Here is a 22030-nt window from a genome sequence, read left to right as displayed (position 1 = left end):
CAAGCGACCAACAGTACTCCTATCGACTGCAGATGTTCCGTAGACTTTGCACAAGCGTTTATGAATATTGCCCACGGTTTCTTCCTCTGCTACGAGAAATTCAATCACTGCACGTTGTTTATGACGGATGTCACCTGCAGACGCCATTTTAGAACATTCCTACACCACCGCTCTCTGTCGGAGGAAATTGAAACTTTGCGTACACACGCGGGAAACTTCAAATAACTCGCACCTAAAGTGTCACATTTCTAATATTTTTTATTTCGCAGAAAAAAAATATGGGGCATTATTTACTGGGCAACCCTCGTATGTTAGGTGAGAACGAGAGCATTTTATGCTTTCCGTCTAGTCACATAAGAAGGGCGTGGTAGTGCTGGAATTTTGCCGAATATTATTTCATTCTCTTTAAAAATGAAATGATATTCGAAGATATATTGTCTGTTTTTAAGTCTGAACTGCAATGCTCACATCATTGCAGGTTAGTTGGACCGCTGGCTGGCCAGAGCTACGCAAGTTTAATGCGCCGGTAAAGCTGTTGTCCCGCGTTATCGCTCCGATAATACACATGCACAGCATACAACGTATCCTTACGATCGTACTTGACTGGACTGGTCACCGACTGGCTTCCGCTCCACGTGAAACGAAATCCAATGAAATTCAAGCAAACTCGGAGGAATACATGGCGTAATTTTTACATTAGGTTTATTCTTATGATGAACAGAGTATAGTAACCCACAGCCCATTGTCGGAAACAAATATTTGTTCTTCCTTTGACCAGATATTTGACGAACTATCGTAAGTTTAGAAATCGATGGCGATAGCTATCCAATGACCAAAATGAAAGAACAAGTAATTAGAATTTCCAAAAATTGTATCAAGCACGACGTCAGAGGACGCAGGGTGATAACGACACTTCGTAAAGTCGTGGAGAGTACTGGCCAGTATTTGTAGTGGCAACTTCATAATTTGCTGTTGCTCTGAACTCCTCTACGCACGGGGAATTACTGTTTCTTTATCCTGGATCGACCTTTATTTCCCCGTTTACAGAGATCTTATTCCTAGTTATGTTGCAACTATAAAATTCCACAGAATTGCACACAGTATTCGTGACCGTGGGTGGTGTAGCTACAGTTCTGTCAATCTTTTGTTAAGGAGACATTACTCTCACTTGAGAGACAACCCCATCTTGGCAATAGACGTTATTTCTATTACAAAGTTGTTGAAGGCTTCGTGGCCACTTGGTGATGTATTGCCTGTCGGCTTTTGGCTCGAAATTTTCGGTCTACGTTTGTTTAACGATTTTTCTGTCGTTTAGCGACTACGAGTGGCTGGCATTCTACATTTCCATCGCCAATGGAGAGTGAATCTTTAAAAATGTCAGCCACTCGTGCTCGCGACACGTCAGAAAAAAGCATTAAACAAACGTCGGCCAAAGATTGCGGCCAAAAATCGACTAGCAATGCGCTGTTTGTTTTGCACAGAGAGAGAAGCACTGTCAGAACTCATTGTTATTCGTGCTGTTACTGGCCACCACGCTTTTCGGAGAATGATCTCCGTTCTTTGAATTGCTTGTAAGTGTTACTCGAGAGCACCAGTAAGGGCCCGAGCAAGAGCAGAACAGTGAGCGTTTGCGCTACGTGAAAAGCTGGCTGATTATCGGAGTAGATAGGCTGTGCTAGTTGTGTCAAACGTCATCCTCATTTCCTGCACCAGCCGCCGTAACTGGTTTCTCCGCCCCGCCACCGATCAAATATCCTGTTCTACACGCGGCAACCATTTCCTGGCTGCGTCTTACTAAGCTAGCTTACAGGAAAACCTATATTATCCTCTATAGACAATTTTGCAATGATAACGCGTTTGGTTTGCAGCATATTTGAATACTTTGCACAAAATAAATGGAATACTGAAGATGTGTCCGCAATCCGAGCACTGGTGTTATACAGGTCTGTTCATCTCTGGAATCTACATCCATTTGTATCTGCTTCTTGTATTAGAGCCGTGGCCGTCATCCAGAATTTTTAGCTCCCATACTTCCCTCCTAATGAAGATACATTTGCGACATTTCATTCGGGTAGAAGCGGAACAACAGTTTCTTTCCAGAATGAAATTTTCACTCTGCAATGGTGTGTACGCTGATACGAAACTTCCTGGAAGATTTAAACTGTGTGTCGGACAGAGACTCGAACTCGGAACCTTCGTCTTTCGCGGGCAAGTGTTTTGTCCTTGAAAGTTGTTATTTGCGTATAAGTACATAACCACTGTTCCAAGTTACTTTTCATGTGCCTCGAGCAGTCAAGTAACGTTCTACGTAGATGTGCAATCGAAGCAAGTTTTGCGGGTCCGACGTATAAAAGACGTAATTGTTTTTCTTTTTATGCGTGTTATTGTTTTTCTTTTCTTGGTGTTAGTGAATCTGTAGACTGAACCGTATTGTCACACAGGTAGCAAGTGAAAGTGTAACGTTTTTTCGACTCACGTAGAATCTCCTCACATTGGATGAAAATGATTACTTTGCTATAGGAGCCGACGACCCGGACCTTTCCTGTCAATGTGTAGTCTATTAACAGCTCGCAACGTGTCACTGTACACGACAACTCGATGAGGGGAAAAAAGCGACGAGGCGACCACTTATGTATATGTAGAGAGAGTCCTACTAGAAACCGTGCTATGTTGTTTGCTCTGCAAGACATTAATGTGTTCTAATTGGAAAAGGATCGATATTTTGTATAAGACTATTACTAGAGAGAGAGAAACAGGAATAGCTTAAATTATGACACTTAAAGCATCCTCGTAATCCACAGTTGGCAAAAAAATTTCGTTTTCAGTTTCATTATAATTTAATGTCGTACAGGGCCTTCTTCCACTTCTCTAAAAAATACCTGGCAGTTCAGTCTTCGAGTTATTCAATTCTTTATGTTGATAAAATTTATGGAACAATTGCTTGTCAGTGGCATATTGATTTCCGCTGCTTGTTCACTGGGAAGTGGGCAGTGAGGCGCAATGGTAAGACAGTGGACTCGTGTTCACATCCCTTTCCGGCCGGCCAGATTTAGGTTTCCCGTGCTTTTCAGATGGTTCAAATGACTCTGAGCACTATGGGACATAACATCTGAGGTCATCAGTCCCCTAGAACTTAGAACTACTTAAACCTAACTAACCTAAGGACATCACAAACACCCATGCCCGAGGCAGGATTCGAACCTGCGACTGTAACGGTCGCGCGGTTCCAGACTGAAGCGCCTAGAACCGTTCGGCCACTCCGGCTGGTCCGTGCATTTCCTAAAAAGCTTAAGTCAAATGCCAGGATGACGCCTGTGAAAAGGACATGGTCGATTTCGTGCCCCATCTTAGCCCAGTCCGAGCTCGTGCTCCGTCTCTAATGACATCGTCGGCGGCGGGACGTTAAATCACAATGTTCCTTCTTCCTTTGGTATTTCACCTGTAATAATGTCACGACATGACATCAAAAGACACTGACGTGTAATACTTCTGAATTACAATCTCTTTAACCGTTGAACTTGTCACAGTGACGCACAAAAAGAGTCTGGATTTCTGTTTTCTGTTGGGATTAGTATGATTGTCTGTCTTTCAGTGTTATCATTTTGAGAAACGGGTGTTCTTTACTCTGGAGCGAATGGCGATTCACAGAGCGATCAACAATTCCCTCTTCGATCACTCCCGTTTGTGTTCTGTTTCTTCGATAACACAACGGACGTCTTTCTCGGCCGTCTTTGTCCGAGTAATAGTTTTTAGTCTGTGCTTAGTGACGGCGTCAAGAAAGACGTGTTAAATCCATCGAGAAAGACCTGTTAAATCCAAGGAAGTGTCTCGTCGTGTACTAACTCGACACAATTGAACGAGAACGCTCGCTTTTCTAAAAAAAATTGTGTCGTGGAGTATTAATGTGCGACTGTTATCCGACTTTAAACTTTTTCCTTTCTCTGTGACAAGTTTAATCGAAATAGGCCAACTCACTGGTAGTGTACAAGAATTTAATACAGGAGCGGTATTGCGCTCCGTCGGAAGGAAAAGAAACGTCTGATCTGTACCGTAACCTCACAGACAACAAAAATTTTAAGCTCAAGCTAAAATCACAAATCAGCTGTGTAGTACTGCTTTATCTACGGCATTTTTGTTGTAATCTTGTGTACAAGTCTCCTCCTCTCTGCCCAAATACTGCAACCTACATCGATTTAAATCTGTTCCCTTACTATAGTCAAGCCTTGGATTCCGTCTATAATGCGGACTCCCCATACTACCTTCCCTTACCAAATCGATTGTTCCTTGATACTTCGGAAAGTGTTTGTCACCTACTCGCCAGTTCGACTGAGTACCTCTTTTTCAGCTGTCCGCTCTACCAGTCTCGTCTTCACCATTTTTCTGTCACACCACATTTAAAAACTCGTGTTTTCATCTTGTTTGTACTGTTTTACGGCCGAAGTTATAAACGTAAGAGGATTCTAAATTGAGTATTTTGAGATAAGACTATAAAACTACATTCCAAAAAAAATACTTTCAGAATCGACTTCCATATGTTAGATTTATATTTAGTGTTAACATTCTTTTCTTTTCCAGAAAAAAACAATTCTCGCTGTTGTCAGTTTACATTTTATGCCATCTTCCTACACCGTTAGGTATTTTGCCGTGCTAATAGCAAAATTCATCTACTACTTTTAGTTTCTCACACCCTAATCTCGTTTCCCCATCCTCACTATCACCATTGTTTTCCTTTTATTGACGTTAATCTTATAATCTCTTTTCAAGACACTATCTATTCCGTTTAATTTTTTCTTCCAGCTCCTTTGCTATCTCTGACAGAACTGTGATGCCATCGACAGACCTTAAACTTTTTACATTTCCTCACATTTTCCAAATGCATCTCTAGTTTCCTTTACTACTTACTCTGTGTAGCCGCGCGGGATTAGCCGAGCGGTTAGGGGCGCTGCAGTCATGGACTGTGCGGCTGATCCCGGCGGAGGTTCGAGTCCTCCCTCGGGCATGGGTGTGTGTGTTTGTCCTTAGGATAATTTAGGTTAAGTAGTGTGCAAGCTTAGGGACTGATGACCTTAGTAGTTAAGTCCCGTAAGATTTCACACACATTTGAACATTTTGCTCTGTGTATACAGCGCGTGCCAGTGGGAATGGTCAGTATTCAGGGATACGACAGGAACGATCACTCGAAGTAAAAAGTTCTAGTAAACACGGGCTCTAAAGAACATACCTTAAGAACCATGAGCACTTGTTCATCTTCGCTACTGGGAAACACATCTCTTCTACTGAACAGGCGCTCATGCCTATTAAGGTATGCGTTTTAGAATTCATATTTTTCTTGTTTTGGTCCACATGATCTCCTCCTAAAATATGAAAAGCAAAGAGCTTGCAGGACCAGAGATTTGTTTCACAGTATCGAAGATGATGCTCGTTGCTGTTAAGGTGTGCCTTTTAGAGCCCGTGTTTATTAGGCTTTTCTGCTTCGAAGATCGTTCCTGTCATATCCCAGCCCTCCTGGGACACCCTGTATATAGTAACTATATTTATTGTTATGCGGCCCAAAGAATTTGTCATCTCCTAATGCAGTTTGCACTTTTCTTCGCGATATTTTAGTAGTAGGGTTTACATCCCTCATTTTACCAATAAATTTTCTCGTTTCGTATGGTCTGTAGGAATATTCTCACAGATCGTGTATTTCGTTTCCAGTAACTGTTTAACAGACGTTTGGTTCCGGTTTTTCGTTCTTAATGTTAATTTGTCTTCTTGCATCACCGTGAACCCTACGCCAGGATCAGGGCCCGATATTATCTTATCGCTGACTCTTCCCGTACACTGGGTTCGCTCAAATACAGTCCTTGACGAACATTTTGTCGGAGTCTGTATTTTCCAATCCCCGTCCGACCATCCAAATTTAGCTTTTCCACCATCTTCCTAAACAGATTAAGGGGAGTGCCGGAATGATTCGTTCAAAATGACACGGAGGGTGCTGTCCTTCCCAGGCGGAGCCGCTGGCGCTTCTCTTAAATCTGTACTCGCATTCAGATCCCCCTCCCCCCTCTTTCGGCTTTCCCGAAGCAGATAATGGTGAATGCCAGGATGTTTCCTTCTTCACCCTATCCGAACGTGTGACCCGTCTCGAATAATGTAGTGAGCGCGCTGTCTTACCGCTGTTTTCCTGCACGTTTGACGTTTGCTGTAGGCTATGCCACTCGCACTGCGCGGCATTTACGTACGACTCGATGTAGCGGTGCTGCTGCCGTCCGTACTTTTGCCCATTCAGTGATTTCCGTTATCACTCTGCAGTGCTAAATCTGATGAAGTGCTCGTAGGGACACATAGTTGTTACCGGGTAAAGCATACCTGCTCACATTCCGACTTAAACAGGCCGCCCATAGTCTTTACGGTCAAAATTATAGACTTAGGAGGATCCTAAACTGAGTATTTTGAGACAAGGGACCGATGGTGGGGAATGAATATTTCAGGTGTTACGAGGTCTCGAATGAGCAATGCGTGTGAGTACCATGTTTATGAACTGTTTGTGTTCCATAAAAAACAAGATCGACATTCTTTCTAGATATACAACCTCACTTGTTGGAGGCAGTAGGCCTACCTATTATCCGCGAGCACATTTGGTTTCGACGCAATGGTGTACTAGGCCTGTTTAAAGTTAATGTCCGTGTGAGCACCTGAGCAACGGCTACCCATATTGTTGGGTTGGAAAAGGTCGTCCTGTCCCATGGCTAGCGCGATCTATGGCTCCCACTCCTGTGTTTTTTTCCACTATCGAGGGGCGAATGGTTGGGATACATGAAATCATTGGTAGGCCCCTAGCTGCCTGTACAATTTGGAGTGTTAGAAAAGACACGGCAAAATTTTATTCGCTGTTGTAAGTCATGCTTTGGCATTGGCGATCTCCACTAGTCGCGGTCAGGTGTAAGTCGTTTACATCAACATAAAATAATTCTTCATCTTATGGTTTGGGACACACTGTACAACAAAGAAAACGCGTTTTAGCTATCAACTGTTTTTATTTGAACCTTAATATCTACCTGTTTTGGTAGACCATTTGCACAGGATTAAGGAAAGGAAAGATCTGGTGAATACGGGAATCATTTTCTATTCTTGCTGACAGAAAATCCAAACGGTCATAATAGGTATAAGAAAAGAATAGATGTTCCACAAAAGTCTAATAGATGTGTTCAATGTAACAACAGTTAACTGTAGTTACATTGAGCACATCTCTGCGTTGTTTCAATTACCGCTGAATGCCATCTAATCAAGACATTAACAACTGTATAGCGTCCGAGCGACTTACAACAAAACCTGTAGAAAGGCGAAAGAAGAGGTAAATTCGAAGAAGCTGAAGACAGGACAGTAGCCTAGTTTCTGATATGGATATAGAGAAGTAATACCCGTGCCTCTGCATGTCTCCCTGTTAGTCCACATGATCTACGTGAATTCGTTCAAACTTCCGAGCTAATAGTCGATTATCTAGTTGCCCGGGTGTAATACGAAGAGTTTCGCTCCAGGCTCGCTAGGTATAAAAAAAGAATGGGAAGAAATACTCGAACCCAGCTAATGTAGAGCGAAGAGAGTGTATGGGGAGGATAAAACCCTTGACATGTATAGGAAGAGACGGAGTTCGTCAAATCTGTGCAAGGTTGTCCAGATGTAAACGGGACTCATTGGAGGGGCGCTTGGGAACGCCCATTTCACTGTTTCATACAAATTCGGGGAGAAAAGAATTGTACATTTAGAAACACGCGGTCGCGTCCATGCCACGTTCGCGTTCAAAAAAGGGAACTGCATCTGGAGAGGAAAACTAAATTAGTTTTTCAAAAACTTCAGGTTATCCTTTTCTCAACAGTTTCACACAGCGAACCCATGCAAATGCAAGAATGGATCACAATGCAAGCTAATCTGTGATCCGCTTTGAATGTAAGTACAAACCGCTTCCCTCTATAGACCGTGCCATCAGAGGTACCGGTTTGCTATAATTAAACTTTCCCAATTTAACACGTTATAACGTGGAAACCAATTACCGTACGATGACCAAAGTTGGTAGCGTTAATGTCAAGGACACGGAGAAAAGAAATAGCGCAGAATAAGTTTAATTGAAACACTTTTATGTGCTGCTGCAAGTACATCATAATACCGGTATTATTATTGCTACAAAAGGGGCTCAACATGGCTCCCGTCAGTGTCCAGAAGAGTCTGAAAGCGCAGCATTGCATTCTGCATAGCAGAACAAAGCACGGCCTCTCTTGATATGCTGCGCTTCAGATCAGCACATGTGTGAATATTCCCCTGGTAAACCCTGTCCCTCAGGTAGCCCTATAACCAGAACTCAAAGGGAGTGAGATCAGGTGATCGTGCCGGCCAAATGTGTTTTGGAGAAGCAGGTGAACTTCATGAGCGATGTGCGGTGGGGCCCTGTCTTGCATGAGAACTGTTGAGTTCAATGCATCTCTCTCCTGTAGGGCGGATATAACGTGCTGGCGAAGCATATCGCAGTAATGCTGGCCTGTCGCACTGCACATCTTTGGTCCTTGAGCGTCAGCCTGTTCAAAAAACAATGGGCCAACGATGAACGTAGCCGTGAAGCCACACCATACGGTGAGACATTCATGACAGTGACTGGAGGTGAAGATCCCCATACTCGGCGATTCTGTGTGTTCACCTCACCCGTCACAGAAAAATGAGCTTCGTCTGTCCATAGGATGGTCCAGAGCCAACCCTCGTCAACTTTAATCCTTGTGAGAAAGTGGAGAGCGAAAACAACACGTCGTTGTCCGTCCTGTGGTGCAAGCTGCTGTACGATATGGATCCTGTACGAATACCATTTGAGAATGGTTGGAAGCACCTGCCGTACAGTGGACCACGGGATGTTCAACTAACGTGATACAGCACGCGCGCTGCCTGACGATCGGGAATTGCGCGCAGCGTTGTCTGCCATAGCTACAGCAATTTCATCAACCACCTGTAGTGCGACCGTCGCCGGCCTCTTCCCCGAGCGACGCCCAGTTCTCTAGTTGATTCGAACTTCCTCATCATACTCCGCACAGCAGGAGGAGAAAGAGGACCCCTCCGTAATCCTTTCACCAGGCGATTTTCTCGAAGTGAAGCTGTAGCATTAGTTTTGATAATAGAGCTTCACCAGTAATGCCCTGCTCCTTTTGTCCGAGCTCATGTTGACACCTCAACAAGTGCACTGCGACTGGTCAGATGTATGAGGCTATGAGTCACGATGACTGATCACGGCACCTGGTGGGCATAGTTGGAACTTGGCGGTGGCACTGTGACGCTTGGAAATCATATCACCTGGTACATAAAAGTGCCAATCCTATCAGCTTACTGCAGTTGTCGCTAGGGTCTTATAGAGGCTTCTCGCACGTTACCAGCACATTCCAGCACTCGATTTTCAATGTAAAAATGTAAAGAATTTTTAATTCTGCTAATAAATGTGTGTGCGTTTCAACTCACAAGAACACAGTAAGAATATCTGTGGAGCGAGTATAGCGTACTGTACACGTCGCCAACATCAGGGGAGAAAATTCACATAAATTTTGGTTTAACGCAGTTGTTTATATTTTGCGAAAAAAACGGAGACTTTGATATTACAAATACCAGTCTTGTTTTTGAACATTTATTTATTAGTAACAGCAATGGTGAATAATTGCAGCTGCAACGGATGCAAATGGAAATATGTAAAAGGCAAACCAGTCACCCTTCAGAGGTTGGTACCAAAGAGTGATGTGGCCTGGGAGGCAGTACATGTTGACAATAAAAATCATGTTCAGTGCATCTGAATGATCGCCGCGTTATTGCACTATGTACTATGGGGATGAAAGAAGTCCAGACGTATTTTTTTTCTTTATTTGTTGGTTTTAAGTCAGTTAAATCTATATTTAGTTATCTCATTCGAAATTATTAAATGTACTGAAACCAGTAGCGGAGGAGAAAACAAATTCGTAGTGGCTCAAATGGCTCTAAGCAGTAAGGGACTCAACATCTGAGGTCATCAGTCTCCTAGACGTAGAACTACTTAAACCTAACGAACCTAAGGACATCACACACATCCATGCCAGCCGGCCGCGGTGGTCTCGCGGTTCTAGGCGCGCAGTCCGGAACTGTGCGACTGCTACGGTCGCAGGTTCGAATCCTGCCTCGGGCATGGATGTGTGTGATGTCCTTAGGTTACTTAGGTTTAAGTAGTTCTAAGTTCTAGGGGACTGATGACCACAGCAGTTGAGTCCCATAGTGCTCAGAGCCATTTTGAACATCCATGCCCGAGGCAGCATTCGAACCTGCGACCGTAGCAGCAGCGCGGTTCCGGACTGAAGTGCCTAGAACCGCTCAGTCACAGCAGCCGGCCAAATTCGTAGTGAATCGAGTCACAACGCGTTTTAGCCTCGGATAAGGCTGGATTACCGGACCAGAATCGCTTCAACTCTGAGATCCTCTCTAGAAAGTAGACTTTCCATTGCTGTGTGCAGCCAATATTGAGATATCCAACTACAAAATGCCACGTGGTCGTGCCACATTTATTTTGATTTTCAAGTGTTTCATATTTTTACGTAGTTTACGAGGGTTGGGAATTTGATAGTAGCAACTATGTATTTCCAGCTTATACAAAAGAGATATATGTTTCAAAGTTTTACTGCCCTCTAAAATGGTCACGAACATTGTGTATAGCCCGTTGCCAGGGATATGGAAGTCGTAGTATATCCTTAGCAGCGCCAGCTGTATTGATAGTTCGAGAAGAGCGAGCTATTGCCCGACGAATTTCTGTAACAGTTGTGAAGCGAATGTCGTGAAGTACTTCCCTCACGTGAGGATTCAAGTTGAAGTCACAAGTTCTGACGTTGGGAAGTGTGGTGGATGGTACAGCACTTCCCAGCCCAATCGACCGAACAAATCAGTCACAATTTGCGCCACTCCCCGAACGTAATCCCAGATGCCTTCTACTTGAAGCCTCAGGCGAATGAATTACTTGACGGCATTCGCTTCAGAACTGTTACAGAGATTCGTCGGGCAATGGACCAATCCACTCGAACGGTCAACACAATTGGCGCCGCTAAGGCTGCCTACTACTTCCACACTTCTGTTAAAGGGTTATACACAATGTTGGTAACTTGTTTGAAGGACAGTAAAACTTTGAAACCTGCATCTATTTTGTATAAGTTGTAAGTAAATGGTTGCCATTATTAAAGTTCCAACGTCAGTAGTTTGTGAAATCTTTTGAGTAGTGTCTGATTTATTTCAATATATTTTGAGGGATGAGCAGAGCAGAGCAGATGAGTAAGAATTAGTTACTGACATCGCATCTACAGACTCCAGGTAGTCTGCTAACTGTTTTGATTATCATGGCATTTTGAATGTCCATTGTTGCACTTCAAACGTTGATCCACTGAAGATTGTATAACATATTGTATTTTAATAATGCACCTTATCGCTGCCCTATTGTTGACTGTATATCTGGCATGGTGAGAAGTGTACCTGTGTTGGCAACTAATACTTGGAACGCGAGCAAGTCAACAAACTGTAAAGGAGAGGAAAGTGCTTTTGAGGAGAGCACAACTACCTACAAGTTTTGGTAAGAAATTCGTCAAGAAAAAAATTTACACATTATTGTAAAATACCATACAGTACTTTTGAGGAGCTTTCAAATTTGGCTGTGTTGGTTTGTCCGCGGTCACAGAAGAAAAAGAGGATACCATAATTTTAATTAAGAGGGAGCGTGTTTGGACTATCAAAAGAAGTGGTTAATAGTTCAGATGATGTCGAAGAAGTGATTTTCTGCCTAGGATTATACATGTCTTGTTGTCTCTCTGTTGTGGCAGCTCCGAGGTTCTGTCTCTAATGACTTCATCGATGGGACATCAAACCCTAACACTGATTTTTTCCTTTTAGGTCGACGGTAGAAAGCAAGCCGGATAAGAGAAATGATTTCTGCTTAGGATTTTACATATCTTGTTGTCTCTCTCTTGTGGCAGGTCCGAGGTAGGAAACGAGCTGGTGCCAAAGCGAGGGATGGCAGCTTATCCTGGCCAGGCATTGACCATACAAACCCGGAGGTAGGCTCAACACCTTCTCTTAGCATGTTGTAGTGGCATGTGTAGAACAGTCTGTTTGGGACCACCTTTTTCACCTCAGGTTAAACTTCCCTAAAGACCCAATGTTTTGAGGTAGAACAGAGGCGTGTGCAGAAATTAAATGAAATGGGTATAGGGTTTGAAACTATTATTTTACTTGGCTCGTGCATCTTCATTTACAATTCAGCTGTTACCAGATTTATTAAGCTTCTACATTGTTAAATGACAGAAATATCAATTTTGTTCCATTTCCATTTAATTTTCCATATAAATCAATTGAGAAATTCAAATTATCCATAGAAATGAAAAACTAAGTATTTGCAAGATGACAACACAAATGTCATTTGCTTAATGTATCAACTGATGGGTACCAGTAATTAGTGTTTATTCTCAAACACTGGCAAAAATTTAGTGATGGACCATTATAAATTACTCTTAACCATTTTGGGTAAACTTCTACAATATTTGATATGTCATATCCACCCCAACACCCCACTCCTACAATATTTCTGTGGGTCCATTTGCAACGAAGTTACATGGTCTGGAATGAGTTCTACATATATTATACACAAAAAGCTACTAGAAGAAGAAGAGAAATGTATTTGCTTTAGTACGTTCATACGAGTTCTATATTACAGCAAAAAGGCTCTAAGCTAATCTGCAGAACTCTTTTGCAGGTTTACATGTTATTAGTTGTATTCCACATATCCTTAAAAGAGGGTCTCAGGGATCTGGAAGTAAGGAATATGCCATTTGATGACCTTTTAACCTAGAGATGAAACTACAAGATTCATTGCTCTCAATTTTGAATTATTTTGAAAGTCTTCTTGACATGCAACTTGCAGAATAATGGCCTATGGATCTTTCTCTGCAATGAACAAGAAAATATTCTACAAGTGCAGATACTGAATTTTTTATGTCTACAGCCCTTGTGTGTCCATTTGAAAGAGTTCATATTATTAACTGGAAGTATCACAGAAATGTGAAAATTCCTATCCTCTTTTGACAGCAGCCTGGATAAAGTTTTGTAACACATATCACAGGTCATTCTAATAGCCCTTTTCTGACATAAGAATAACTTCTATTAATCTGTAGACTTACCCATAGTATAATACAGCAGCGAATAATAAAGTGAAAATAAAGAAAGTAAACAAGTAATCTTTTGAATCGTGCGGCGAAGACTTTTATGACTGGATGTCATACTTGCTGATGAGTCTTTTGAGCTGTATGGTCATGGTCAAAGAAACTTTTTGGTTCCTGAAGTTTCATCCAGCACTGCACTGAACATCTTTGGAGGTGCTCCTGGCAACTCTGAGGCTTGCCAAATCTTTTGAATGACAGTAACACTGTAGACTGTCCTGGTGGTGAAGACAGCAGTACTCACTTTATCCAACATGTACCAAAATATCATTCTCCTCAGAAAACTTTTTCTTTTATCTTCAGTGTTAGACATTTAAAATGTTAGATTTAACTGATTATCTGATCTTCTTGTGATTATCAAATTTTACTTTAACAACATTCTCTGTCAGTGTTCTGTTATCTGTAAGCTGCTTATGAACGTTATACTATTCTCTATTTGCTAAATAATTTATGTAATATTCTACAGTTTTCATAATCAAAGTCTTTCATCCACAAATAAGAAATTTTTGGATTTATCTGCCATGTTAAGTAGTACACCATCGACACTTTTCAAAAAATGCTGTAAACCAAAAACAAACCAATGAGACATCTTATGCATTTAGACCAACCAATAAAATTAAAATTTGTTCCCTGTTTGTTCATCCTGGAGAACAAATTTCTGCTTCTTCTTAACTGAATTTAGAAGGAACCAGTGATCACCTTTCCCCTTTAGTCCAAAATGTATCAAATCATGCATGTGTGGTTCACACAGTTAAATGCCTGTGTAAGTCATTGAAGGTAACTACTGGCCTCAACTGCTTCTTAGAGCCTACATGTATCACACACGAAATGATTATTTCATATTCTGTTAATAGACCTTTCCAGAAGTCAAACTGTGGGTGTGACAATTTATGTTTACTGATTTGTTTTACTGTTATTATATCCATCATCTTCTGAAAAACATTGTATCTAATGAACTTGACCCCTAATTATCTAGCACATCTATTTCCCCCTTTATATAAAGTGGTCTTACCAGTGAGTATTTTAATCTGTGTGGAAACTGACTTCACCCGAAAAAGCACTGATGTATGGTGCAGTCATCTTTGTAAGACTATTAGATATATCTTCATTCTCGTATCATCATCATTCAGACATTTAATTTATTCAACCTTCTTCTTGTTTTTAATCTGAAACTTGAAACACTGAATTGTAAAAGTTTTGGAAGTTTTTTTTTTAAAAATTTAATTTGCTAACGATTGATGGGAAATGCTCAAAGTATTAAATATTACCACGTGCCTTTAGTGAATCACTAAAATATTCTTTATCCCCATTCATTTCCAAGGAAGCTAGTGCTCTGGTCTTACACAAGTAACTTCAGTGCTTAAGCTACACTTATCTCTAATGTTCTTCAAATTTCACTGTGCTTATCATGATTCATGAAGACTATTTCTCATCTGTTCATTCCATTAGATATTCAGCAGCTGGATTACTTTTTATACTAAAATGTATATTACTATCATTAACTGGGGAAACGAGCTGTAAAATACTCTTTATTACACATCACCTTTTGTCTCAAATATTTTTGTTCAATGTTCAAAGACAAGAGTCCTATAAGCAGACATTTTTGAAAATTCATAAGATAAATGTTATTTTAAGAGTTATATGGTTCTCAAATGATATCAATATCATGTCTTTAGGAACATCTGGATCTGTAAAGCATTTCTTCCTTAGTATCTTGTTATTTCTGTTGGAAGTGCAGTAAATCAGCTAGTGAAGTTAGATGGAAGGTTAACACTAAAGTGCATGGTTACATTATGCTAGTGTACATATATTGTGGAGAGAAGGTCTTTCTGTCCCAGAAGCTTGTTCGCATGTTAAGTCTGTGTACTGCTTGCATGATATAACTTACCAGTCTATTGCACGTTGACTGCAGGTAATACTGTTACTTCCTTCCATTGAGTCATGTAATCTTGTAAAGATAATCAGTCAAATTCTTGTGCTCATAAAATGTTGGTTAAACATTCATGTATAAACTGGATAGGTGCACATGACCACCTACTAGCCAAGCTGACTTCTGTCACTGTTCACTGTGCATTTGCAATTGGCATAGCATGTCTCATAAATGAAAGACTATTGCTTGCAAATTACTTCCTTCCCTCACCCCACACCACCTCTCTCTCTCTCTCTCTCTCTCTCTCTCTCTCTCTCTCTCTCTCTCTCTCTCTCTCTCTCTTTCAAAAGTAGGACTGAAGGGGAAAATGGACAGTTGAAGAGGGGTAGCCTTCCAAACTGTGTGTATGTGTTTTTCTGCATGATTTGGAATCAGTTGTTTTGCTAAGCGTACAGTGAACCAGTGAACAAAATCTGGCAATTTTTATACTACCGTAATATGTTCATAATGTAGCTTCTACTCTGAGTCCAGTTTAAATCCATTTTCTTCTGGTGCTCTTTTAAATTAATTTCGCAGCCATACACCAGCATAATTCTACAATAGTTTTGGGACTTCATTCATAATAAAAGTAGAATCACTATTACTCTGCAACAATGATCTGTAGATTATGTAAGATTTTATGTCACATTGATGACTGGCAGTACATCAATGTTTATAGATAAAATGCATAATTTTAACAAAGCAGTAGGAGGGAGACGTGTGTAATTTAAGATGTAAGAAAGTTTATTTCTCAATCTTTTTAACTAAATATTGGTAAAGATGAAGTGAATGTTTCCGTCTCCAATTACCATATGCATATATTTCATCATCTGTGTGTTTCTTCTAAGAGGATGAATGTTCTAATAGCTTAAAAAGTACTTAGCTTCTTATGTACATTTTCATAGTTCATGCATCCCCTTTTGAACTCTCTCATCTGTTGTGTATGAACTCTTCTTTCAAGTGTTTTGAGACACACAAAATATATACACACTTTGAAAAAGTATGATCACTTGCGTTTTGATATTTAAAGTTAGCTTACAGTTATTTGTTAAGGCAGACTTAAATGACTGCTCATGAACAACTACTTTTATATCAAAGATGAGTTCCAGAATGTATGCACATGATCAGTTGCACATTTGTAAGCAGTCAGTGTGCAACTATACATATTTTTATGAAATATATGTGACTGGTGTAGGATTTAATATGTCCAACATTACAGTACTCATTGAAAATTCCTCAAATGAAACATTAAATTAAATAATTAGCCAATAATAGGCTAACCGGCTGCTTAAGTGCTTTTATTATTGAAAAGGATGAAAATTTTAAACATAACTATGATTTAAAAACTTTCCAGTGAACATCTGGACCTACACTATGTGATCAAAAGTGTCCGGACATCTGGTTGAAAATGACTTGAAAGTCCATGGCGCCCTACATCGATAATGCTGGAATTTAGTATGGTGTTGGCCCACCCTTAGCCTTGATGACAGCTTCCACTCTCGCAGGCATATGTTCAATCAGGGAATGACAGCCCATTCTTCATGGTTTGCTGCACTGGGGAGAGGTATCAATGTCGGTTGGTGAGGCCTGGCACAAAGTCAGCATTCCAAAACATCCCAAAGGTGTTCTATAGGATTCAGGTCAGAACTCTGTGCAGGCCAGTTCATTACAGGGATCTTATTGTCATGTAGCCACTCCGACACAGGCTGTGCATTATGAACAGGTGTTTGATCATGTTGAGAGATGCAATTGCCATCCCCAAATTGCTCTTCAACGGTGGGAAGCAAGAAGGTGCTTAAAACATCAATGTAAGCGTCTGCTGTGATAGTGCCATGCAAAACAACAAGGGGTGCAAGCCCCCTCCATGAAAATCACGACCACACCATAACACCACCGCCTCCAAATTTCACTGTTGGCACTACACAGGCTGGCAGATGATGTTCACTGGGTATTCGTCACACCCACACACTGCCATCAGATCTCCACATTGTGTACTGTGACTTGTCGCACCACACAATGTTTTTCCACTGTTCAGTCACCCATTGTTTACGCTCCTTACACCAATCGAGGCGTCATTTGGTGTTTACTGGCGTGATATGTGGCTTATGAGCAGCTGCTCGATCATGAAATCCAAGTTTTCTCACTTCCCGCCTAACTACCATAGTACTTGCAGAGGATCGTGATGCAGTTTGGAATTACTGTGTGATGGTGTGGATAGATGTCTGCCTATTACACATTACGACCCTCTTCAACTGTCAGCAGTCTCTGTTAGTCAGCAGACAAGGTCAGCCAGTATGCTTTTGTGCTGTACATGTCCCTTCACATTTCCACTTCACTGTCACATCAGAAACAGTGGACCTATGGATGTTTAGGAGTGTGGAAATTTTGTGTACAGATGTGTGACACAAGTGACACCCAATCACCTGACCATATTTGAAGCCCGTGAGTTCTGCAGAGTGCCCCATTCTGCTCTCTCATGATGTATAATGACTACTGAGGTCATTGATATGGAGTACCTGGCAGTAGGTGGCAGCACAATGCACCTAATATGAAAAACGTATGTTTTGGGGGTTTTCCGGATACTTTTGATCACATAGTGTATGTCCTGATCCTCTGTATGAATTTCTACAAAAACTAGTTAAAATATTGTGCAAAGTGCTATTTTCTTTGCCATGTGCTTCATGTTTAGTGAAGCCCTGTTTTCTGCAAAGTGATGTCTTTAAGTTACCGAAAACCTGTCAGGAAAACAAAATCCATTAACTGAATAATTCAGATGGTCATCAGTTTCTCTGTGTGTCTAAGGATACATACACATTTTGTTACATGAATCCACTGTCATTTATGTAATATTTTGAAAATAATCTTGTTAAATAATTTTCAGTCTACTTGGATCTGTATGCTGCTTCATTATTAATTTTCAGTTGATATATATAAAACTTTTTGTAAACAGTTTGGGTTATTCATATCTCCACTGGAAAATTAATCTCGCTTTGTTTCATAATAAGCAGTGTTTTGTATTAAATGCACTCTTTTAATTTAATTTTTCTTCTGTTTACAGATATTTGGTTCAAAGGCTGATTTGCAGCTTCATACCCAGATCCACATGAGAGAAGCGAAGCCATACAAATGTTCTCAGTGCAGTAAAGCATTTGCAAACAGTTCTTACCTGTCTCAGCACACGAGGATCCATCTGGGCATCAAACCGTATCGGTGTGAAATATGCCAACGGAAATTTACACAACTTTCTCACCTGCAGCAGCACATTCGCACGCATACTGGAGATAAACCGTACAAGTGTCGTCATCCTGGCTGCAACAAAGCCTTCTCTCAGCTGAGCAACTTGCAGAGTCATTCAAGGTGTCACCAGACTGATAAGCCATACAAGTGTAACTCGTGTTACAAGTGCTTTTCAGATGAGCCATCTTTACTTGAACACATTCCCAAGCACAAAGAATCAAAGCATTTGAAGACACACATCTGCCAATACTGTGGAAAATCGTACACACAAGAAACGTATCTTACAAAACATATGCAAAAGCATGCAGAAAGGACTGACAAGAGACCACCTATAACAGGTATCGGGCCTGATGTGAGAAACACCGGTCTCGGAGGCGGCAATGGTAGCTCAGTTGCTGACCCACATCCTTACTGGCCTAAAGTATCGCCTGACACTGCTAGCTCACTGGTTGAAGCAATGAACCAGCACGAGGTATGCATGCAACACGCCAGCAGTGGAGGTCTCGGGGAACACCACTTGGCCGTGTCACATCACAGGAGTCTATTGGAACACGGGAGTCGCCACGTGAACGGTTCTGGCAGCGATGGAGGTGGTAATGGAGGTAGTGGAAACAGTGAGAATCTAGTGGTGATCCGGAGTCAGCAGGGTGGAGCTGCTGGTCTACACCAGCAGCATTCGGTTGCACCACCTGCTCCACCTCCAACTCCCACCTCACAATCGCAACAGCAGCAAGCGACAGTGCCATCGTCACCTTCCTCTGTCTATGGTGATTCTACGGTAAAGACTTCAACTACTCCATCGTCAGCTTCTGCTTTCACTCCTATACAGTCAATGGGTGGCTTGACACAGACCCACCATCATCTCAATCACTTGAATCACCACCAGCTGGGGATAGCTTCACCTCCCACTCGGCCACCGTACATTCCGTATGACGCTATACCGTTTCCACCGCCAAAAGTTGTCACGTCGGCAGCAGGCCAACTTTCTGGCATGGGTGGAGGTGGTGTCGAGATGCCAAAGACTGGTTCAAACACGTTCCCTAACCAGCTGATCTCTTTGCACCAAATTAGAAACTATGCTCATCAGCCATCAGCCTCTTCATTAGTAACTGGTGAACATCTGCTCGGTCTGAAAGAGAAGGGACAGTAATGATATCCTCTGAATGAAGTGTTGTTGTTTTAGTAAATGTTTTGAGGATTTGTTGTTGAGACTGCTCAAATTTTAGCACAATGGAACTGAAAGAAGTGTAGAATCTGGACTGTGAGAAGTATTTTCAGAGGGTGCCTGTGCGTCGAGTAAATTAATTTGTAGTTAAGCAATAATGTGCTCAATTTAGTAGAAAGAACTTTGAGGTTATTATTGTTTCCTAAATTTCACCTGTTTTGCTGTGTAACCTGACAGTGTATTTGTTTCGTTATTTAAGTAACGAACTGTAAACCAAAGAGCTGTGGTGTGTCAACTGTGTTAGTGTTGTCAGAAGAAGAAAGTTTGTTTGTCATGAAGAAAACAAATAATTTATCTCTTCCAATGTAAACAAAACATTTTAAAACACCAGTTTAATTTTTCCAGGCTTTATATTTAAGTTGGGTATACAGCATAATAGGTTTCAAAATTTCCTGTAGAAATGTCAACTGTTACTTTTGAACATTTAGTTTGAATATGTATACTACAGGAGAAATGAAATGAAAACTCTTGTGCAATTAATTTAAATAGAACTTACCATTGTACGTCTGTCAGCAGTTTTATTGTGACAGTTGAATTTCTGGTAAAAAAGTTCTGTTTGTACCAAATAAAAAAAAAAACGTGGTTTACAACATTAAACCTAAACAACAACTTTCAGAAAAATCATTCTTTAGAAGAATTTATGTGATTACTCAAAAAAGATCATATGTTGTTCCTGAAGTGAGAAAAAACCATTTCTGTGCTCATGGAGTTGTTTACAAAGAAACTTGGTGCTGGCATTCCAGAATATACAAATGAACTGATAATAATATGTAAAAAAATCTTTTCCATTTATGATGTTACAATTTTGAACAATAAAAGGCTCCTTTAAAGAGAGCTGCAGAGAAATACTGATGTGCCGTCTGTCTGTCTGTCTGTGCACTATAAACTTAATGACTGTATCATTGTGGATTATCATATGTTTCCTATAAAATGCATTCTATATGTTTTGAATCTCATTGTTTTACTTACAGTGTCATTATCTTTCCTTGGGATCTGTGAGCTAGTGATGTTTTGTAACATCACCGAAAGAACTTGATGTTTAATGCAAAAAAATGATTTAGAAAAATTTTAACAGAATTTCTTGGTGTTAACTGTAGATGTGTATGAACTTCTTGTGAATTTTTCTCATGCGAAATATCAGACACTGTAATTTTTCAGAAAGAGATTTTAATTTTGCATCTAAAACACACATAATATGTGATGCAAGTCTTATCAGAAAATAGAACATTCCTATGCAATGAACCATTTCATTTCAAAACATCTGTTGCAACAGTCCCACAATAAAGCAACTAAATACTCATTCACAACACAATATGTGTGTGTGTTTCATTATATGAAGACATAGATTTAGCTAATAACAGACCCAGAACCTATCATTACATTCCATAACTTTTCTTGCTGTATCTAAATGTTAGGCTGAAACTATTTAACACAACCATTGTTCTCTTAAGGACTGACTTTAATATACAAAAATCAAGAATTAATCAATTTTTTCCAGAAGACGCAAATACAATGGTCAATCTCAATAGACATATGACAAGAAAAGTTGGAAATAATGCAATTTAAAAAAGCTGCTTGGTATTATGCAAATGGATCTCTCATAATTAGCAGAAAAATTAACATATTCAGTTCTGGACAATAAAGGAAACAATACTGATAGCTTTAGAACACAAACATAGCAAATATGACAAGATCTTAGAAGTTTTTGTTGTATATACTGGGTGTCTGTCCTAAGAGTTGTCAGGCACAATTACTCTGATTTTCAGCAGACAGTTGCAGTTTAGGTTTTGCAATGTGTAGATGCACTCAGCCCAAAAAAATACTGTTTATTACATGTTTCATGCAGTGCACATTGTCATAGAAATATGCTAGTTTGTTTTGCATTATGTTCAAATTTTTCTCTAAACTGGAATTTTATGTGCTCATGACATATATCTCCTCATGATATCTTATTTTCAAAACCTTTCACTCACTTCATTCAACTGAATAATTCAGAATAACTAGTTACTTAAGAATTACTGCTAAATATATTTATTTGTAAATAATCAGCACATACTGCTGGAACATGTAACAAGCTAGTGCTATAAGCACTCACAAGATAGATTATACTGAGCCAAAAGGCATTATGTGTCATAAAGGTAAAGAAACAATTGGGACCAGTAACATTAGACTTTTAACTGTCTTAACAATCCTTCATTAAAACAGAAAATACAGAAATCTGAAGTTGAAATGCTGTCTTTGAACTGCATGGCAGTCTGTGTCACTGAGTGCTGGTGTAGAGGCACTCACATCCAATGTATAGTGCTGTTATCGTATGAAAGGGCATACTTACTTTTTGATGTCTATAGGATGGATGATCGTGCATTCATATCAAAAAATAAACATAAATTAAGATATGATCTTAGTACAGTTAGTGAAGACAGACACTTTTAA

At 40.4% G+C, this 22030-nt stretch overlaps 1 protein-coding gene across 1 annotated transcript in view; it reads left to right on the top strand.

The window, feature by feature from the left end:
• The window catches only part of LOC124722245 (zinc finger protein rotund-like), a 506603-nt gene extending 486055 nt beyond the window's left edge, over nt 1-20548 (top strand). Inside the window, exons 7-8 of the mRNA XM_047247435.1 lie at nt 11988-12068; nt 18194-20548. Coding sequence (XP_047103391.1) covers nt 11988-12068; nt 18194-19522 — 1410 coding nt within the window. The 3' untranslated portion in view covers nt 19523-20548. The remainder of the gene's footprint in view (nt 1-11987; nt 12069-18193) is intronic.
• The last annotated feature ends 1482 nt before the right edge of the window (nt 20549-22030 follow it).

Source organism: Schistocerca piceifrons, chromosome X, assembly GCF_021461385.2.
Source record: "Schistocerca piceifrons isolate TAMUIC-IGC-003096 chromosome X, iqSchPice1.1, whole genome shotgun sequence".
In the NCBI taxonomy this organism is placed as follows: domain Eukaryota; kingdom Metazoa; phylum Arthropoda; class Insecta; order Orthoptera; family Acrididae; genus Schistocerca; species Schistocerca piceifrons.
Note: the sequence above shows the minus strand (reverse complement) of the source record. Positions and strands in the feature narration are given on the sequence as shown.